Source organism: Pongo abelii, chromosome 1 (assembly GCF_028885655.2).
Source record: "Pongo abelii isolate AG06213 chromosome 1, NHGRI_mPonAbe1-v2.0_pri, whole genome shotgun sequence".
NCBI classification, from domain to species: domain Eukaryota; kingdom Metazoa; phylum Chordata; class Mammalia; order Primates; family Hominidae; genus Pongo; species Pongo abelii.
The window spans coordinates 62,949,595-62,972,053 of NC_071985.2; the positions used below are offsets into that span (position 1 = coordinate 62,949,595).

The window sequence follows — 22,459 nt, forward strand, 5'->3', positions numbered from 1 at the left end:
TCACAGTTATTTATATAGTCTTGAAAATACTCAATATGCACCCCTCATATCATATGGCACACATTAATCGTGTAGTCTGGTTAATCTCAGATCCTTTAAAGTCGATTATCTTCAAGGTTTAAATGGCAGCTACAATGCATTCCTTCATTTCCTCAAGGCTACAAGGGGGAAGTAGTATAAACATGACAAATATGAGGTTCTTGATTATATGTTAACATATAATCTATTCTTAAGTAATATATTTTGAAATAGTTCAATCCTGTTTAGTTACTCTGAATCAATTCTGGATTTTCTTTAACCCTCCTTTAGTTCTGCCTTGCACATAAATGTCAGTGTCTCCCTAATCTACATCTGTGAGCCCTACCTCCATTCTGAGATCTTAAATCTGCTCTCAAATGCCTCAAAAATACCTTGAATACCTTAAGGATACCTCAAACTCAATATTTACAAAGCAAACTTATTTTCATCATTCTTTTCCTAAATGCAAGACAAAAATTACTACAAAACAAAAAAGCTAAAATAAAAACTTGTTATTTTTCCTCACTTTCTTTCCTATTTTATTTAATGATGTCATCTTTTCTAACTGTCTGGGCTAGAAACACGAGAGTTATTGTCTTTTCTTCATGATTCAAATATCCAACCTGTTTCTAAGTTTTAGCTTTTCACTTGTAAAATGATGTTAACATCTGACTCCTTCATTTCATTCAAAATAATTGCCCCAATTCAACTAAGCACCACCTCTCACATAGACTGTTACCATAGTCTCTTAGTTGCTTATTCTCAAGGCACCTTCTATAATGCAACCACAACTATCCTTCTGAAACACACTTTTGACCTTCACTGCCTACCAAGTCAGGCCTAAATATGGTGAGAAAGACTTAGAGGCTCCCTCCCCACCCCCCATCAAACCCAAGGTTCTCCTTCCAGTCAGTGACCCTTCTCAGCCATTCACTGGAACATCACTCTATGGCAAAGAGGCATCTTTGGAATCTACACATTTCAAACATTCCACACAGGCATACTGATGGCAGAAATATTCATTCTAATAGAACTTTGCTGTACTTTTAGTTGTACATGTTGTTATGTTTTCTTCTGACGTTTTAGCTGATAGCTAAAGTTTATTCAAGTTGTTGTTCTTGTCCTAAGAATATCCAAGATAAGAGTCCAAAGATGGTAGTTAAGAAATATGGGGAATGAGATGTTCTCTCCATTCTTTCCTTATCTAGTCCCCACTTCCCTAGTCAACTAGTTGTTTTGTTTTCCTATTGGGTGAAACTGGCAACTTCAAATCAAGTTCCCCATAGGTTTTATCTACATACATCTGCATAAAATAAAAATAATTCCACATAAAGCTTCACCCTGCTGATTAGGTATTATTATTTCCATCAGAGGTGAAGAAATTGAGACTCAGAGGCATTTAGTGAGTTGAGCAAGTTCATTCAGAGTTGGGGTTTTAACCCAGTCTTTCTGAAACCACAGTTCTTGCTCAGTCAAATATTCCAGTCCTAATAACTTCTACCTCTTTTCGTCTCTATGAAACTGTAAACTGCATGATAGCGGTGAGCACAACCTTCCTACTCACTCCTGTGTCCAAGAGTCTCACATAAAGTCTGAGATATAGGAACATGATGCACATTACTAAAAGAAAGGATGATGGACTGACCCTGACCGATACTGTGGAACAGGTCACCTTTATCATAGGCACAACAGTCTCCACTCAAACTTCATTTTACTCTTTGGTAATAGGTCTCAACCCTCCTGGTGTTTGTCCCCAGCCCGTTTATTTGGATTGTAATATAAATCAATGTCAGTCATTTCTTCCAAGTATACTTGCAATTAACCTTTATTTCTAAGTATTAATTTTATATTAAAAAAAACCCTGAACCTCAGCTTACCTCCCTTCATAATAACTCCAAGGAATAGGCAGAGTGCCGCAGGACTTGTTTACATGTAGCAGCCCCTGTTCCCTCCAGAAAGAGATCAAAATTATAATCGTTATGGCTATAGATGCTGAAAGACAATTCCAGGGAATTGCTGGGAGTGCAGAAGCTGGAAAAGTTAGTGAAGAATCCAGTGTGGTTTAGTAAACAGAACTTGGGCAGTAATTTTGTGGCGAGAAATGAGTAAAGATTTTACAACAACTTGAGCATTGTCTAGGAACTCAAATATGGAATGCCTTTCCCTCATTTGAAATTACAATGCAGTTTTATTAGCACTATGTTGAAATCCATTTATTAGGCAGTCTCCAAATTAAGTTGTACATTTCATTTCCTTTTTTCTCATAGGCTGAATATGTATAATAGTGCTTTCTAAAGTCACATTTCCTTTTGTAAGGGAGTGTAAGGGAGCATGACACTATCAGAAAGTGCCATCAGCCAAATGGATGTCAGCAAGACAGCACAATAGTATCCACTCATGATCAACTTGGTACATTTCGTACTAGCAATTGATTTAGTACATTAATGAATAGCTAACTGAGAGTTGGTATACAATAAAAATGATTTATTGCAAAGATGTTGATATTCATGGGAAAATGAGGAGAAATATATGCCAAAACAACACAAAGAAGACTAAATGTAGATCTAAAACAGAATTGAAAGTGTCGTTGTTGCCTGCAATGTCATTTTACTTAAACTTCTGTGATATCTTCTTGGAGGGAAAAAAAATATCTTTGGAATCTGTATCTATGCTTGGAATGTTTTAAATTCTTAGAATGTAAGGATGTTTCTTGGAATCTTTCTAGATTGGATAGAAAGAGTAATTCTCCAGAAATTCTTATATACCAGGATAAAACATATTAATTTATTCATATTATTCATTTTAGCTATAAGGATTTAAATATATATGAATTCCACTTACTGTAGGCAAGAAAAATTATTCTTTTTCATTAAAAAGAGATTCTTAACCTTAATGCTATTGACATTTTGGGCCAGGTAACTCTTTGCTCTATGGTGTTGTCCCTGACTTCTAGCTGCTAGGTGCCAATAGAAATACCCAATTTTGACAAAAATGTCTCTAGAATATTGCCCAGTGTGCACCAGGAGGCAAAATTGTTTCCCAGTTTAGAACCACTGCACTAAAGCAAGACATAATTCTTGACATTTATTCACTAGCATAAATCATAAAAAATAGCTAAGTTCCCTAAATAATATATATTGGACAGATTATGTCAATCTCACTTTAAACATTTTTCTTATGATTTTTTTTTCCAAAATTGAAATACACCCCCTACCCATTCCATATATTAAAAGGCTACCTAAGTTATAAAGCCCATCTCAATCTACATTCAAGCTGTAAAGTCTTCTCTTATTGGCAACATTTTTCCAAAGGATTATTTAAGCCCATTTCATCTTCCCACTTACCCCACACACTGCTCACAGGCAAAGCTGCTGCACAAGTAAACATCGATGTGAGGCAAGTTTGAGTTCCAGCCCCAAAACATAACAGCTCTGTGATTCTGGACTATGTTAACTAAACTTTAACCAAACTTCTTACACCAGGGCCTGTTGTGGAGTGGGAAGAGGAGGGAGGGATAGCATTAGGAGATACACCTAACGTAAATGACGAGTTAATGGGCACAGCACACCAACATGGCACATGTATACATATGTAACAAACCAGCACGTTGTGCACAAGTACCCTAGAACTTAAAGTATAATAAAAATATATATAAATAAATAAAAATAAACAAAAATAAAAATAAAAAAATTAAAATAAAGACAGTACATATCTCATAGTATCACTGAAATGAATACATAAAGTATGTATAATGTAAAGTCCTAAGAACTTTGCTTAGAATTTTTGTTTATTTAAGAAACACTTATATTGTGCATACTATGCCATAATTTCATTTAAGCTTCATAAATAATAGTAGAATTATTACTCCCATTTAACAGTTGAAGAAACTGAGACATAAAACAGCCAAGTAACTTGTCCAAGTTCACACGGTTAATAAGTAGCAGAAGGGAGATTTGAATCCAAGCAAGCCAGTTCCAGAGTCCTTGTTTAAACCACTAAACAATGCTTCCTCTTTGTTATAAATTACACACTCCATAAAGTTATCCACAGTAGATATTATCATTATTTTTCTTGTAATTTTCAAGGTACTAAATAAGTACTAACTACATAGCACATACTCAGCAATTACTGATGTGGACATTAGTCAAGCCTTGCTGGAATACGTGCTGGGTTATATTTCTTTAATATTTCATTTCGAAGTTAAAATCTCAACATTGTCATTTCGTTTTGCATCTGGAGATTTGAATTATTCTTATACATCAACAAAAAATAGTTTTGTCTGGAATTTTATCTAAATTATTTCATTAAAATATATTGATATATTAAGTGAGGAGTGAGAATGAAAAAGTGCATCCAAGGAGCCAGTAAAATTTACAGAGACCCTCAGACCACAGCTCAGCTAAGTTTAATCCATCGTTTCAGTCTCTACGTTACCTAATTTTTATTTTTAAGAAAGATTTTATAATATTAAGATATACTAAAATAACATATAGTAAGCATTTTCACATAAATGTTTAAATTTTTAGAGCAGCAGAGGTATTCTCTTAGACATAAAAACTTTAAGAACATACTTGTCCTTGGTAATTTAAGAAACATTTAGCCTCTGTTTAAATTTAATTCCATTAGATTTTAATCACATACTTTCTCTACAGAAGTGGCATATGGTTTTTGATCAATTGACGTTATTGAAATATCATAGAATATTATTCACTGTGTTCATCCGACCTAAAACACATGAATACACACATACACAAACAAAAAAAAATCTAATAAAGCATAGAGACGAAAAGGATTGACGGTATTCGTAAAACCACTTAACAACTTTGTAAACTATCTGACATTCTAAGCTGATGAGGAAGGCACAATAGTGCCTTACTAACACATTATGTTTCTCCACTACACAGAAAAGACAAGATAAGAGATGTGAGAGAGACATGCGTTATGAAACACTTTACTCATCTTGAAATTATCTTCCACGAAAAGACCATTGGGAAATAATTTCATTATACTTAGAATTTTTAAAATCTTGGGTGGATACTCTAAAACATTCCAAAACCATTAATAAACTAAAACTCATGTTCAGTCATAACCTGAAGACTGATGCTAAGGAAATATTTATATCAGAAAAGATATATTTTACGGTTGCTGGTCTATACTTTGGCTAAAGTATAGACCAACAGCAATGCCATTTATAAAAAATAAGATTTGAAACTCCATAATTAATGTAAAAAAGATTAATTAAATTCACTCAAAGGTGTTGTAAAATTTCCTGTGCATTCAACCTTAGAAAAATTCTAGTTAGTAGTGGATAGAAGTAGGAGTCATTTATAATCTTTAAAAAGTGAAGTATAAAATTGTTTTCTAAAATTCTGTCTCACTGAAGCAAAAAAGGAAGCAATATCAAAAAATAAAGTCATCATCACACACTTTCATATATTTTACTCATTCATCCAATATTCCCTGAGATCTTACTACTATGCCAGAATCAGAATTAAGCTTCTTCTTCTTTTTTTTTTTTTTTTTTTTTTTTTTGGTGAGTAAGCCTCAGGCCTTAGTCTTAAAAGTGCATGATTATACTCCCATGTGACAAGTGTTACAAAGAAGTCTAGACAGCTGCTGAGGGAGCACAGGGAGTGAAATGCACCCAAGTGTTTTCGGAAAAGCGTTTAACAATGGAGATACCATTCTCCATTTTGTTCTCTCAAGCTGAGAAAGAAGGGTCCAATAATTTGCTCAACACAGAAATTCATAATGGAAATTTCTTGTCTCTAAGGTGAAAAATTGAAAATTAGTCCAATGCACAGACTACCCAAAAGAATATGCTTGGTTCATACGAAGATGACATTGAAGAAACAGATGTCTTTTCATATTTGTGTTTGAAGTAACTGTGATAATAATGGGTCACATTTATTGAGCACTTACTGTGCGTTAGGCATATAAGTACTTTGCATGTGTCAACTAGTTCAATATCTCAATATCGCCCAAGATAGTGGAAGGCAGAGACAGTAATCTGCCCAAGGACACAAGACTCGTGAGTAGTCTGCCCTCTCTCCATCTTTCCTGGAGCTTCTGATCACCGTGAAACTCAAGAATAGCTACCAAACAGATCATTTATTTTCATATTGATTCCTACATGCTCTTATTGCTAAAGAAAGCTCTTAAAAGATTAAATAGATAATGTTTCCCTAAATATTCAACACCCTGCCTCTCACCCCAACATTTACAAATAGGAAGATTGAGTTCTAAGCTCCTTTTTCCAAGGGAATGATTAACACTTTGTATTGAGAGGTGGGACCTCTGAAGAGGATTAAGCAGGTCGCCCTACAGGTGAGAGGATTGAGGCTGCAACTTTGGAGAGATAAAGCTGAAGGAAAGAGGGTTACCCTTCGGGGAAAATGTTATGCATTTGGATTTTCTTTAGTTTCTACAAGTTTTAGAAGCCCATGCTTCTTGTGCATTGTATACTGCATGGCGACTACAGGATGGCCATGGAGTCTGAACTCCAAACACCATCACCCGGAGAACAGCAGTAAGATCTCCCTGGTGTGCTGCATGATCGCTGGGGAAGACTGCTCTGAAAGGCATTTTAGTGCCTGCCAAAAAGTGGATGGCCAGAATCCATGAAGACAACATTTAACAGAAGGGTTGATGCCAGTGATGGCAAACAGCAAAGATTATGCAAGCCCTACTCTTAATTTATAGGCAATTATAAATGCCTAGAATTCCTGTAGGACCTTGGAGTGAGGGAGATCACTGACAGTTCCCCCACCTTCTCTAGGGAATAGGGCTCACAATCAAAATTAATGTGATTTGGAAAAATCATATAAGCAGAGGTTTCATGGCCCTAAGCAAGAATACAGAGACTATCCACACCATTACACGGTGATGTGTTCACTTTTAGAAATTTTTCCACAGGACTGCAAAGACATAAAAAGCAACACAGCGTGATTTAAAAAGAACTGAACATTTGCACATATTTAGAATATCTACTTTATGCATGAGCATACTGTCAAAATAAACTGTTAAAAAAACTTTCATAGTTATTTCACGAATCTTATAAATGTTCAACATGCATCCCTCACATTACAAGGCCCACATCAGAACTGTTGCTGACTCATGCTAGACAACGCATCTCCACTAAAGGAGAGGCAAAGGCACAGTGGGTTCCTTCTTTCCTCAAGGCCATAAGGCAGAACAAACTCAAGTTTTCACAAGTCCCCACAAGAAAGCATGTGGTCTAAAACATTCAAAAAAACTTTTGCATTCTGTTTGGAATCACCCTGGTTTTGTGCTTACATTCTCTGACAATGTGTGAAAGGTGAAAGTTTAAACTTCCCTTTGGGAGAACAGCCATATTTTCATTAGCAGCAAGGATTTACCTAAACTTCATACAGTGGAAACATATTACACCACGAGGGTGCCGCATCGGAACCAAAGCTCTTTGCAGGAGAGAATAAAACAATATTTTACCATGCTGCAGTGGTCAAAAGCAGGGTACCTAGAGTGATGCTGCCTGGGTTCTTAGATGGATCACAAATATCACACAATCAAATATCACACAGTCAAATATCACACAATCACCAATTAAGCTGAAAGAGAATTACATATTAAACTATTTATGGAAGGTATCTTTATATGTATGAGGGAAAGACTATATTTGTAAATATGTGTGTGTATAGTACATTTCATGCACTAATCATTTAACATGAAGTGAGCACTGTGACTTTTGAAACAATAAAAATATATGTTCTTGTTTTCTCATGGCTTGTAATCTGGTATTTTCATGATTTTAGTATAAAATTATTTCAGAATTTAACATTGTAATTGTGGTATTAAAGTATTTGTGTTTATTTCTATCATTCTCATTGATAATGTAATGAGTCATGTAATTAAGCATCCTTTTATAACAATTTCAAAAATAAACAATATTAATGTATTTATGATTATTTCATTTTACAAAAGTAACATCAGCAAAAAACAAAAGTCTTAGAATCTTTGTTCCATCATGGATTTTTAAAGTCTTTGCTCTGCTCACAAGTCCTATAGATCTCAGGGTAAGCAAACATAAACTAGAAGAAATTGCCTAGACCTTATCTTTCAAAATGTGGTTCATGGGTCAGCAATGTCTACATCAGTTGTATGTTAGAAATTCGGAATCTACTCCCCAAACCTACAAAATCAAAATCTGCATTTTGAATAAAAACCCCCAGTGACTCATATGGACATTAAAATTTAAGAATCACTGTTTGGGGAAGATTAGGTCCAGCCTTAGAACTGTAAATAGCACAACCCTTTAAAATTAGAAACTTGATCCAAATCTTGCCAGGAAGTTATCAGAAACAGAATATCATTTACCGACAGACACAGGCTTTTTGAATATTAAGAGCTTGAGGTTATTAAGAAAATCTTAAAGAAGTATGTTAAGATATTAATACGATCTTATAAAATTGGCTTGAATACAATGAGTTCATAATTTTCCCAAGCATATGTATTTTTTATTAGAGTTTAAATGTGAGCATTAAACACTGTTGTCATCTGAATACTTAAGTAAAGTTAGATCCACCTGCAATCCTACACCTGTTCTTGGAAGCTCTAATGTTTATGATGCTAATTCTGTAAAGACAAAGAGTTTATGTGTCTAATAAAGGGACCAGACAAGGAAAGAATCCTCAGTATATATATCCATAATTAGGATAGTTCTAAAACTCTAATATTCTGTGGTATTTTATCACTTAAAAAACACTATGGCATTTCTTATCTAATCTCATCGCAGGGAGTGAAACATGGCTCTAATAGTTCTGAATTCTAAGGCTAGCCTCCATTACCATTCAGGATCTGTGTTTTCCCCAACACTTTCTAAAAGAAGCAGAAATTCAGTAAGGTAGCTATTGCATTTGTGTCAGCTATTTCATTTTGTTATAAAATGAAGTCTGTGGCCAGAGTTGTGTGTTCTGTTTCTTATAGGCACAAAGAAAATTCTATGACCAATTGAAATACTACACTCACTGCAGCCATTCTGCAAACATATCTTCTGTTAAAAGAGGAAAGGGACAATGTAGAATATAGAGTTTAACACACATTAACCCAGCGTTTAGCACCCAACATGATGCTGACATGTAGCTTGTTACATATCACATCTACAACAACTTCCTGTAGGTTTAAAAGTAAAAGTTATATTAATATTGCCAAATTAATGCAAGCTACTCATTTCAAAGATAAAAATAGAGCAATGATTTTGAGTCAGGTATAAATATGAACTTCAGACTGCCTCTTCCTATGAACTGTAAACATAAGAATGCAGAAGGGGTCATTACTAGAGCACTGGGTATAAATGCTACATTTGAGTAATACTGAAATTAGCAACCATGTCTGGGAAGGAACTGGCAGCTGTCTTATTCTTGGCTTGTCAATGCCCTCAAGTAAAAACAAGGAATGAAAGAGATGCTATAAATTAAAATGTCAGCTCTGACTCTTCAAAAGACAGTTTATTGGGTGTTGCTGATTTTATTCTGAGGTTTTAACAGTGCAGAAGCATATTTCTAAATGTAGGTAGTTAGGGTAGCATGATTTATCCAAGGACAAAATAAAAAATAGATATAATCTTAGTATTATCCTTTTTAAAAGGAGATATGAATATTTTACCAAGAATTAACTAGTTGATTTTTTGTCTTGGTACCGTTGAGAAAGCACTCAGACACACAAGCAAGGCAGAAAACTCCAATAGTAATCCATCATTCTTCTTTACCAAGATGTAGAATTTTATGGAACTCTACCTTTATAAATAAGTGCAGACACTATGAACAACAGAAGAGGATGTAGAGTTCTGTGATCCTGGTCTTCACAGATCTTAGGACTTTTAAAAATAGTTCTTATAGCTCTATTCTTGTCTATGTTTAAAGAACTGCTATATACAAACACCCCAAATTCAGCTATTTGGTAATTTGTATAGATCAAGCTCTCCAAGAAATATCATCAAAATTCCTCTCAGAAAAGTGATGGCTAATACCTGTGCCTTTTCTCACTAGAGTCTCCCACAACTTTTCAAAAACAAAGTGGTTGCCACTATATATCATCTATTCACTTTTCCATAGTAACTTTATCACTATATTTATTTCACTAAAACTCCTTCATGTTCTTTTTGTCTCCTCCTGACTCCTGTGAACTCATTAAGGTGATACAAATGGTCGACAACAACTCCCTCCCCACACACACAAAAAAGTAACAATTCAAAAAAAAATCCAATTACAAATGTTGAATAAAAATTCTAACAGAATGCCATAACACTGTCCTTTCTGCCACAGCAATTAATCTTCAGTGGCCATTCCTTCCATGGGTTCTTCACTTTAAAAAGGAAGCTTCTAAAATTAAGAGTCTAATCTGTGTTATGTACACTGTGGGGATCCGAAACCTAAATGTTCCCTGTCCCAGGAGATTAATTAATATCTCAGGTTCATTCTTTTAGTAATATTATCAATATCAATTCAAAGAGATTTAAAATGAAACTTTCAGCATTAATTTTTTCCCTTTTCTAATTATAATAAATAACCATTGCCAAAGTGCCCGGGCCTACCATGAAGTTGCTAGAAAATCAGATCCACACCAGTTGAAAGAGACTCATGGAGTATAAAGTTTGAACTGCTGTTGGACTCATCTTAAGCACAATAACAACCATTGTCTCTACACAACAGAACGCTGCATTGATTAAAAAAAAGGGGTGGGGGGATTGCTGCTGCTTTATCTAAGAGATAATAACTGTATTTTTGAAAGTCAAATTAGCTCTGTCTTTTGCATGCCTGACAAGCTACTGACATAGAATTTAGTTGAATTAAGAATGGCTTTTCCAACACACAGCATGACCTCTTTGGTTGTAAAACCCATGCCTTTTCTTAAGAGTATGGTGGGTAATAGTGTCTAAATACAGTTTCTAATGAGGCTTCTCTTTCGCAGGGGCCTTTCTTTCAGTAAATTCTCATTTAAAATGGTGAAAATGAAAAGAATTGTAAAAAGCAAAATAAGAATAACTTCAGAAAAATATTAATAAAGGGATGATTAGATGGGTTAAACTGAAGTCTGAGATAAAATTTAAAATGTAAACATCTGATCAAAGCTAGTTTTGAAGAAATTGCCATTGCTCTCCTCACCTGTCATGAAAACCACTGCTCAGCCAAAACTCTTGCTGTTAGATTCTACCTAACAATCCTCTCCTTGCTTCAGACATTTACCAACTTCCTGGACTCTCCTCATTCACTGAAGGTATGAGCCTTAAGCTCACATTCTTTCTTTTCTTAGTATCTAACTCCTCCTCTTTACTGGCATTTTCATTCCATTTCAACAGGCTGAAGTCCCTCCTGTTCTTTGAAAAAAAAGAAAAACCTATTTTCCACATTCCTTTCCAATACATTTAATATACCACAATCACAACATTTTGAAAAATGAAAATTCAGTTGTGTGACTTACTACTTAAATGCCATCAAATTCTTCCCATTGCATTAATGAAAAAATCTCAGTCCTAAGTCTTTGTCTTACCAGGACTTATCATCCTAGTCTCATCTGCCCCTCCAGCCCCCACCTCTGTTATCTATTCTCTAGTAATATTGGGTCTGTTCTAGCTCCTCACAAGCATTCTGGTCTTTTTGCCTTGGAACATGCTGTTTTCTCTGCCTAGGACTTCTTCTTGCTCTCATGACCAAGATACTTTTCCTTTAGGTACCAGTTTAAATGTCATTTGGGCTGGGAACCCTACCTGTTTCCTGGACGATACATTGCAATCTCTGTTCTTTTTCCAAAACCTGTTTTGAAAGTTAAATTATCCATTCCCATATTAACAATCTAAGATGTTAACAAATCTAAGACATTATTAAATCTAAGATGTTATCAAATTCATCATCATAATACTTTGTTGTATCCATTATTATTTGTATTCCCATTTGCATGAATTCCAAAGATTTAAATAATAAGATTCTACAAGGAAAATTGCCTTTTTAAAAAACATGGAGAAAGATACTGTCAACAAGTTAATTCAGCATTATCCTCAGGCTGTGGATCGCATCATTTCAGGCTGTCCTATACCAGTTTCTATGGCTATTCCATACAAAATAAACACACTCAAAGGCATAAGAACTAGAGAAAAACTACATTTAAAAAATTCTAAATGCATAATACCTCACAGAGGCAGCTTGTTTAAAGTCTTTACTCAGTATTCTTTTAGAAGCAAAATTAAACAAAATTTCTTTGAATTCCCAAGATGTGTACGTCACAAGAAAGTCATTTTGTCTGACTCCAGGTGATCTCGGCTAATTTAAGGCCCAGGTAAAATGCTGTTCTGACAGATAGCATCAGAGAACTGTTCGAAATGTTATCATTCAAAGATCTAGACAAACACAACCACATTTGAAGAAGGCAGAACCTCTGATTTGTCAAGGAACTCAAGCAATTAAACCGTGAACCATAATTATATGTTTAACAGCAAAGAAAATAAGGGCACTTATGCATGTCACCAAAGGCCCCCTTTGTCACTTTGGCTAATTTAAGGCCCAGGTAAAATGCTAATCTGACAGATAGCATCAGAGAACTGTTCAAAATGTTATCATTCAAAGATCTAGACAAACATAACCACATCTGAAGAAGGCAGAACCTCCGATTTGTCAAGGAACTCAAGCAATTAAAGGCTGAAGCGTAATTACACGTTTAACAGCAAAGAAAAAAAGGGCACTTACGCATGTCACCAAAGGCCCCCTTTGTCACTTTGGTGGCACGTAACACCACTACCGTAAACTTGTGGGAATACTGGTGCTCCACCTGGAAATAAATGACAGTAAATTTAAAATAAGCTTCCAACATAGAACCTCATTTTGTCCTTAAGATTAATTTAAAATATTCTACTTAAAAACAAGTAGCATGCATACCAGAAACATTCTTTGATGTAAGGCTGCTTCTTTTTTGACTCTCTTCTTTCTCATCACAGAATCATTGAGTTTAGATTGTGCCTTAAAATGTCACTACAGCTTGACTATGAGCACTTCTTTGCAGTCCAGTTTACCAAGCACTTGGTAAAAAATGTAAATCAGGACTGCAGGTATTCTAGGAGCACCATCAGGCTTTGTACTTGTTGACTAGGAAGCCCTGGCTTATAAAGGTGAACTCAGAGCAAGACATTCTAGATTCATTTGTTGTTGTTGCTGTTCACTGAAGCAGTCAATCAAAAGTCTTTTCTGCATGACATTTCTAGTATAGCTTTCAAAACCCTATGGAAACAAGGCAATAACCAGCAAACAAATTGCACTAATTGTAATACATTTGTTAGAAATCATATGCAAGAATATTAAAATTTGCTATTAGCCTAACACCTTGCATAAACATAATAAACATTAACAGGTAGAGGACTTCATTAGACACTTCACCTAAATGGGAAACAGTTATCAAACAATTCTACTCAGTAAAGCAGAATGAGGAAGCACGAACTCACATAGTTCTTGGAGCAACTGAAAAGGTTACAAAGTCTTTATCTAAAACTCGAGCATTTCTTGTTTTAATCTTAGGAGAGGTCACTTCCCTTAATTTTAGTAAGCTTGCTTAACAGGTTGAAAAGTTCATGATTGATTAAAAAGAGGCTCAGATACTGACAATACTGAAAAGTTAATAGTGACAGTCTAAATGCAAGGAGGCAAAAAAAATTGTCAAAAGTGTAGACAGATGGGACATGGATGAAATTGGAAATCATCATTCTCAGTAAACTATCGCAAGGACAAAAAACCAAACACCACATGTTCTCACTCATAGATTGGAACTGAACAATGAGAACACATGGACACAGGAAGGGGAACATCACACTCTGGGGACTGTTGTGGGGTGGGGGGAGCGGGGAGGGATAGCATTAGGAGATATACCTAATGCTAAATGATGAGTTAATGGGTGCAGCGCACCAGCATGGCACATGTATACATATGTAACTAACCTGCACATTGTGCACATGTACCCTAAAACTTAAATTATAATAATAATTTTTAAAAAGTTATGAAGAGTACTGTAAAGGAAAATAAAGCAGAATAAAAATGGGTCAAAAAAAAAGTGTAGACAGATTGACAAGGACCAGCAATAGTAGAATATACGGACAAAAATTAGACAGCACTCAATAGCTTCTGTAGAAATCACTCCATCAATAGTCTAATTAATATTCCAGTTTATAATACAGCATCAAAGAGGTGAAGACATGAATAATGAGCATACCTTGTTTAAAAAGACAGGGAGGCATAAAAATCTTTCAAAGTAATGCTTATTCAACTTTATTTAAAAAAAGAAATACCTTCAACATCCAAGAGTTCTGAGTAGCCAAAATTTTATTATACATAAATGAAATGATCAATCATAAAAGTATTTGAAACTAAATGAAATTGACAGTACATCTTGTCAAAATCTGAATGATGCGTTGAAAGCAGTACTGAAGGGGAAATTTATAGTACTGAATGCATATATTAAAAAAGAAGAAAAAACTAAAATCAATAATCTAAGCTACCACCTTAGGGTACTGGAAAAAAAAAGAGCAAATTAAATCCAAGGTAAACCAAAGAAAAATAGTAAAAATTAGAACAGAAATCAATAAAATTGGAAACAGGAAATAGAGAAAATCAATGAAACCAAAATTTGGTTCTTTGAAAAAATCAATAAGATCAATGAGCCATTAGCCATGCTAAGAAAAAAAAAAAAAAAAAGGATGAGAGAGAACAAAACTACTAATACCAGAAATGATAAGGGACATTATTACAGATCACATGGACACTGAAAGGATAACAGAAAAAATACTACAAACAACTCTATGCTCACGAATTTGATAACCTAGATGAAATGGATCGATTTCTTAAAAGACAGAATCTACCAAAATTTAGATAAGAAGAAATAGACAATCTAAATAGGCCCGTATCTATTAAATAAATTGAATCAATAATTAATCACCTTACAAAACAGAAAGCACCATGTTCACATGGGTTCACTGTTAAATTCTACCACACATTTAAGAGGAAGCTATATCAATTCTTGTCTCGATTATCTACAATATCTTCCAGAAGATAAAAGCAAACGGAATGCTTCTTAAATCTTTCTTGGAGGCCACCATCACCTTAATTCCAAAACCAGACAAAGTCATTACAAGAAAAGAAAACTACAAGCCAATGTTTCTCATGAACATACGTGCCAAAGTTCTTAACAAAATATTAGCAAATCAAGTCCAACAACATATAAAAAGAATTAGACACCGGGCCGGGCCCAATGGCTCACTCCTGTAATCCCAGCACTTTGGGAGGCGGAGGCGGGCAGATCATCTGAGGTCAGGAGTTTGAGACCAGCCTGGCTAACATGGTGAAACCCCGTCTCTACTAAAAACACAAAAAAATTAGCCGGGCATGGTGGTGTGTGCCTGTAATCCCAGCTACTCGGGAGGCTGAAGCAAGAGAATTGCTTGAACCCTGGCAGCAGTGGTTGCAGCGAGCAAGATAGCGCCATTGCACTCCAGCCTGGGACTCCAGCGGGACTCTGTCTCAAAAAAAAAAAAAAAAAAAAAAAAAAGAATTATACACCATGACCAAGCGGGGTTTATTTCAGATACACAAGGCTGGTTCAGCATTCAAAAGACTATTAATTTAATCCATCATATAAACAAGCTAAACAAGAAAAATTACATGATCATGTCAACAGATGAATAAAAAGCATTTGACAAAATTTAACATCCATCCATAATAATAAAAAATTTCAGCAAGCTAGAAATAGAAGGGAGCTTTATCAACTTGATAAAGGACGTCTACAAAAAACCTATAATTAATGTTATATTTAATGATGACAAAATGGAAGCTTCCCCGAAAAGATCAGGAGCAAGGCAAGGAGGTTCCCTGTCATCACCCTTTTCAACATTGTACTGGAAGTCCTATTTAATGCAATAAGATAAGAAAAGGAAATAAAAGGCATATAGATTGAGAATGAAGAAATAAAACTTTGTTTACAGATAACATGAATGTCTATGTATAAAACCCAATATAATCAATTAAAAAAAAACTCCTGGAACTAATTATGTGACTATAACAAGGTTGCAGGAGATAAGATTAATACACAAATGTCAATTGCTTTTCTACATACCAGAAATGAACAAGTAGACTTTGAAATTAAAAACACAATACTACTTATATTAGCACTCCCCAAAATGAAATAGTTATAAATCTAACAATGTATGTAGAAGATCTATATGAGGAAGAATACAAAATTCATATGAAGTAAATCAAGGAAGAACTAAATAAATGGAGAGATATTCCATATTCATGAATGGGAAGACTCAATAATGTAAAGATGTCATTTCTTTCCAACGTGATCTATAGATTCAACAAAGTCCCAATAAAAATCACAAAATATTCTGTGAAAACGAGAAACTGATTCTAAAATTCATATGAAGAGGCAAAAGACCCAGAATAGTAAACACAAATTTGAAGGAGAAGAAAAAAGTTAGAGGACTGACCCTATGCAACTTCAAGACTTACTATAAAGCTACAGTAATCAAGACAGTGTGATACTGGCAATAAAAAAAATACAAGCAAACAAACAAACCAGATCAGTGGAACAGAACAGAGACGCACATAAATAAAGTCAACTGATCTTTGACAAAGGAGAAAGACAATAAAATGAAGCAAAGATAGTCTTTTCAACAAATGATGCTGGAACAACTGGACATCTACATGCAGAAAATGAATCTACACAGATGATAACTGGGCTTGAAATACAATGAGAAAATGCTCTTCAAAATCTAACTTAAAAATTAGCTTTCTTCGCAAAAGGAACCATCTCAATAATAATTATTGTACATAATGATGCTCCCCTCCCAAAATCATCTATGCTTTTTTTGCATATCTAAGAACTTCTAATATTACCATGGGTTTTCAAATACCTAGAAACCTTTCTTGTATCATAAAAACTATGAGCAATATTTTTATCCATTATTTAATATTTGATTTTTGAAGTTTGCTGCAAATATATTCATATACTAAATGTTATTAATAACATGTACAAAAAGATTGGTTTTATTATAAGGACTCATTGAATGTGAACCATATGTCATATATTCTACTAGACACCAACTGTCATTTAATATTCCAAACAACCCTAAAGAATAGGTGTGATTATACTTATAAATGAGTAAAATGAGATTCTGAGAGGCTCAGTAATTTCCCAGTTACTCATAGATACTAAATGGTTACCTTTTACTAGAATTCAGCCTTGCTGTTCTGTGTCTGTGCCCATCTCTTTCTAAGAGCTTTAAGGATTAATAAGAGAGTAACTATAATAAAGTAAGCACATATTCTTGGAGAAAGATGTTCAGTTTCAATCAATGATTATCCAAACAGTCTTTTGAGAATCGCTTATCATGTTTCCTGGGGCCACTATCACATGAAATTTCAAACTAGTCCAGACTGCGCTAGGTTTCAACTTGGATAGGAGATGTTTGGTTATATCTCAGGGATAGTGCCAGAGGAAATTATATTACTGAATTCACAACCAATATTCTCCAAGGGAAACTAATGACTCAGGACAATGGTGGCTGGTAGTTGGCAGAGAGAGATGTCATTTTTCAATTGAGATGTCAAATCTAAGCTCAATCCACCGACTTAGTCACAAAGATTAAGCTTTGCCTTCAGGTCTTGGATTACTTTGAGTGTCTTTCTGCATTCAAAATCATTTCCATAGTAAAAACCAAGACACTTTTTCTTTTCAAAATTACAATTTCCTATTCATTAGGAAAACAGCTACTGTATTAAATTCATTCTGGATAAGTATATTGATATATGTAACTATGATTGGCATTGAAAAAAAGAACCAATTTATACCAAATCAATTTGATGATCTTCCTAATCTGTTTAAAACTCTACTGTTATAAGACAAGAACCAAAGAAACAATCATAAAATAAAGTTGATGGAAAATAAAGTAGATTCTGAATGCAAATATTGTTTTTCTCTATTCAACCTAACTTTGCCTAATTTTTAAAACTAAAAACTGTTAGTGTGACAAAGACTATGATATGTTATTACTGAACTCAGAGATTACGGTCACCACAACTGGCAATAGGCACCTTCTCAGAAATTTTTTTTTAGTGGTTGCATTGATGTCATTAATAAATCAAGAGGATTTTTGGTAAGATACTTATTTTCAGTTTCACTTTCAGGTGTGGAGTTTCATTCTAATATAACTATGAAGCACAGGCATTTTACTATTATTCACCTACACTTTTTAAAGAATGATCAGCATTATCTATTTTTAGTCTAACAATACTATCTAATCTTGTTTTAAAAATTCTCATACACGGGTTGGCCATGTGCAGAAATTATCTCAATGCTCAAAACACCTAATTTGGAACATAATTTGTTAGCTCTAGAAGACATCGCTGAAAGAAAATCAAAATCAGAAATATGACTTGAGATTCTTCTCCCCTTGAACAAGAAATTTATCACCTGCAAAAGTATATACATTAAGTTTGGCAATATATTATATTTTATATATCTATGCATTTTTTTTTAATTTTATTTAGACAGAGTCTCATTCTACCACCCAGGCTAGAGTTCAGTGGATCAGACAATCTTCCCACCTCAGCCTCCCAAGTAGCTTGGATTAAAAGCACACACCACCACACCCAGCTAATTTTAGGTTTTTGTTTTTGTTTTTGTAGAGATGGGATTTTGCCATGTTGCTCAGGCTAGTGTCAAACTCCTAGGCTCAAGCAATCTGCCCACCTCAGCCTCTCAAAGTGCTGGGATTACAGGCATGAGCTACCACGCCTGGCCTATAGTTGTATATATTTTTAAAAATAAAAGCAAATATAGAGTGCATTCTTATTGCAGTAAGAAGATTTTAAGTCCTCTTTTAATCACAAGTATAGGGACTGGTATCCAGAATATATAAGGAACTCAACTCAATAACAAAATAATAATAATAATAATAATAATGATAATCTGATTTTTAAAAGAAGTAAAAGACTTAAATAGACATTTCTCAAAAGAAGACACTCAAATGGCCAACAAGTATATGAAAAAATGCTCAACATCACTTATCCTCAGGGAAATGCAAATCAAAATCACAGTGAGATGTTAACTCATCCCAACTAGAATCGCTATTAAAAAAACCACAAAAATAACAAATGCTGGCATAGATGTAGAGAAAGAGAAACATTTATACACTGTTGGTGGAAAACTAAATTTGTATAGCCATTTTGTAAAACAGTATGGAGGTTTTTCAAAAAAATTAAAAATGGTACTACCATATGGTCCAGCAATCCTACTATTGGGCATATATCTAAAGGAAATGAAAGCAGTGTGTCAAAGACAAATCTGCACTCCCATGTTTATTGCAACATCATTCTAATAACCAAGATGTGGAATCAACCTAAGTGCCCATCAATGGATGAATGGATAAATAAAAGTGGTACATATACACAATGGAATACTATTCAACCATAAGAAAGAAGGAAATCCTGTCATTTGTTCCAACAGGGATGAACCTGGAGGACATTATGCTAAATAGTTACGTATTTGCGGTCGGGAGTGGTGGCTCATGCCTATAATCCCAGCACTTTGGGAGGGAGGCCGAGAAAGGTGGATCACCTGAGGTCAGGAGTTCGAGACCAGCCTGGTCAATATGGTGAAACCCCATCTCTACTAAAAATGTAAAAAATTAGCCGGGCATGGTGGCAGGCACCTGTAATCCCAGCTTTTCAGGAGGCTGAGACAGGATAATGGCTTGAACCCGGGAGGCGGAGGTTACAGTGAACTGAGATCACACCACTGCCCTCCAGCCTGGGAAACAGAGCGAGACTCTGTCTCAAAAAAAAAAAAAAAAAAGTTATATATTTGCACAGAAAGACAAATTGCACAACATCTACCCACATGTGGAATCTAAAGAAGTTGATGCCATAGAAGTAGAGAGTAAGATAGTGGTTACTAGAGGCTAGGGAAGATAGGAGGAAGGAGAAAATGGGGACAGAATGGTAAATGGGTAAAAAGTTAGGTAGGAGAAATAAGTACTGGTGTTCTATAGCACAGCAGAATGACTATGGTTAATAGTAACATGCTGCATATTTCAAAATAGAAGATTTTTAATGTGCTCACCACAAAGATGTGATAAATGTGTGAGGTGATTAATATGCTACAAATCTTGATTTAATTATTACACAATGTATAATACAATGGAACATCATACTGTACCCCATAAATATATACAATTACTATGTGTCAATTGAAAACAGAATTTTAAAAAGTGAAGTGTCAAACAAAAAAGGAAAAAGATTGCAGGGTTTGCTCTAGCAGTGAAAACCAGTACAAGAAAATACTAATGTGAACAGCTTGGTTCTAAAATTCTAATTTAACTGGGTGCTGTGGTGCACACCTGTAGTTACAGCTACCTGAGAGGCTCAGACAGAAAGACCGCTTGAGCCCAGGAGTTTGAGGCCAGCCTAGGCAATATAGCAGACCCTGTCTTTAAAAAAGAAAATGGTAAAATATTTACTTAATGATATATTCATCATGAGTTTATAGTGACTATAATATCCTTAAAACATTGAAATGAAACAACTGCCCAAATACCTAGCACCTAAATTGTAAGTGTAATATAGATTCTAGTCCAATGGTAACTAAATATCTATAGCATCACAAAAAAAAAGGTGTGAACATCAGCCTTTTCCTACCTCAATACTTATGAGGAAATCTACACTCTCCTGGAGTAACAGTGACTGAGCGGACTGTGAAGAACAGGTGCACTTTCACCTTTCTAGAGGAGCTCATTAGAACACATGAAGTAGCATGTGCATTTGAAAAGTTTTTCTCACACATCCTTGGCGCTTTGGGGAAGTCATATTTATTTGGTTTAGAATTACTGCCCTAGATGATATGTCATGTTCATTCAGATCTAAGATGTCTTTGCATTGATGGTTTTCAAATGTGAACCTTAAGGCTAATAGATCCAATACACTTGAAAATATGGATATGCTAACAAATACTATGTTAGATATTTTATCCCTAATTTGAGGAACTTATTAAAAACCTCCCTGCTTTACTTGTTCTTTTCATTAAGCAACAAATAAAAGGTTCAGGCCAGGCGCGGTGGCTCAGGCCTGTAATCCCAGCACTTTGGAAAACTGAGGAGGGTGGATTACTTAAGGTCAGGAGTTTCAGACCAGCCTGGCCAACATGGTGAAACCCCATCGCTATTAAAAATACAAGAAATTAGCTGGGCGTGGTAGCCCACGCCTGTAATCCCAGCTACTTGGGAGGCTGAGGCAAGAGAATCGCTTGAACCCGGGAGGCAGAGGTTGCAATGAGCCAAGATCTCACCACTGCACTCCAGCCTGGGTGACAGAGTGAGACTCTGTCTCCAAAAAAAAAAAAAAAGTTCATAACTAAAAGACATAGACATAAGTCAGAAAGGCATTTACAATAAAGTCTCTTATATTTTCTGTTTTTATTTCCTCGTATATAAAATGGCAATCAGAAAACCAACTTCATATGATTTTTCTGAGAATTAAATGACTATATATAAAAATAACTGAAAATAGAAAAGTAAAGGTTTCAATATTTTTATTATTTCTACACTCATGTTAATAATATATTACATTGGTATATAATTATATATAAATTAAATATATTATTTGACTTAATATTATACACTAAGTAAAATGATATCATGGGTAAAATGAGGTTTTCTTACTCTCAGCACACAGCCTTCAATGGGGAGGAGTCCTTCCTTTACTTATCTCATGTTACTGAGCAGTGAAGATCCTTAATCTAGATGTAGAAAATAACTGTCATATGGTGAGAAACCAACAGTCTGGCCAATAACACAGCATTTTCTCAAGGGTTTCCTGGCACAAATCCAGACTCCAACATTAGAATTTCACATAGGCCAGTGTTGAATGTCAAGTTTGGGGGATGACTTTAGCATCTGTGGAACTCCTTTAAAATAGGATGATTATCCAACTTTTTGGGATTGGCTGGAGGCACTACTGACTGACTGTGAAAGAAGTAATGAAGGAATTCCACTCATGATAACAGCAGATTAAGTAATCTGGGTGACCATTGCCCACTAAAAGTAACTATAAACAGGACAAAGTTTTTTAAAAATAAACATTTTCCTAAAAGTAGGAAAGAACTAACTAGACAGGAAAGCATTAACTACCAGGACAGAGAGCAAAGGTGAAAAAGAGCACAAAAACCCAGAAAGGTGAGCTCAGTTTTGCCATAGGGGCATTTGCTGATCCAGAAGAGGAGAGAACTGAGAGACTGCACAGCCTTGAGAGACTCAACAGCGTTCTAAGGATAAGGACCCTGGTAAACCACACTCCTGTTTCAAAGTAAAATCTCCATAGACTGTGACATAGGACTAAGCACGAACATCCTTTCCATGTACTGGCAACCCATTTTAATG

General features: G+C 34.9%; 1 protein-coding gene across 3 annotated transcripts in view; it reads right to left on the reverse strand.

Annotated features, from left to right (window-relative positions):
- Positions 1-22,459, reverse strand: part of PLA2G4A (phospholipase A2 group IVA) — a 166,666-nt gene that overhangs the window by 111,789 nt on the left and 32,418 nt on the right. For 2 of the 3 annotated variants that reach the window (XM_009239984.3, NM_001132692.1), the window contains 1 exon segment: positions 12,735-12,816. In XM_009239984.3, coding sequence (XP_009238259.1) covers positions 12,735-12,816 — 82 coding nt within the window. 3 annotated transcript variants of the gene reach the window in all.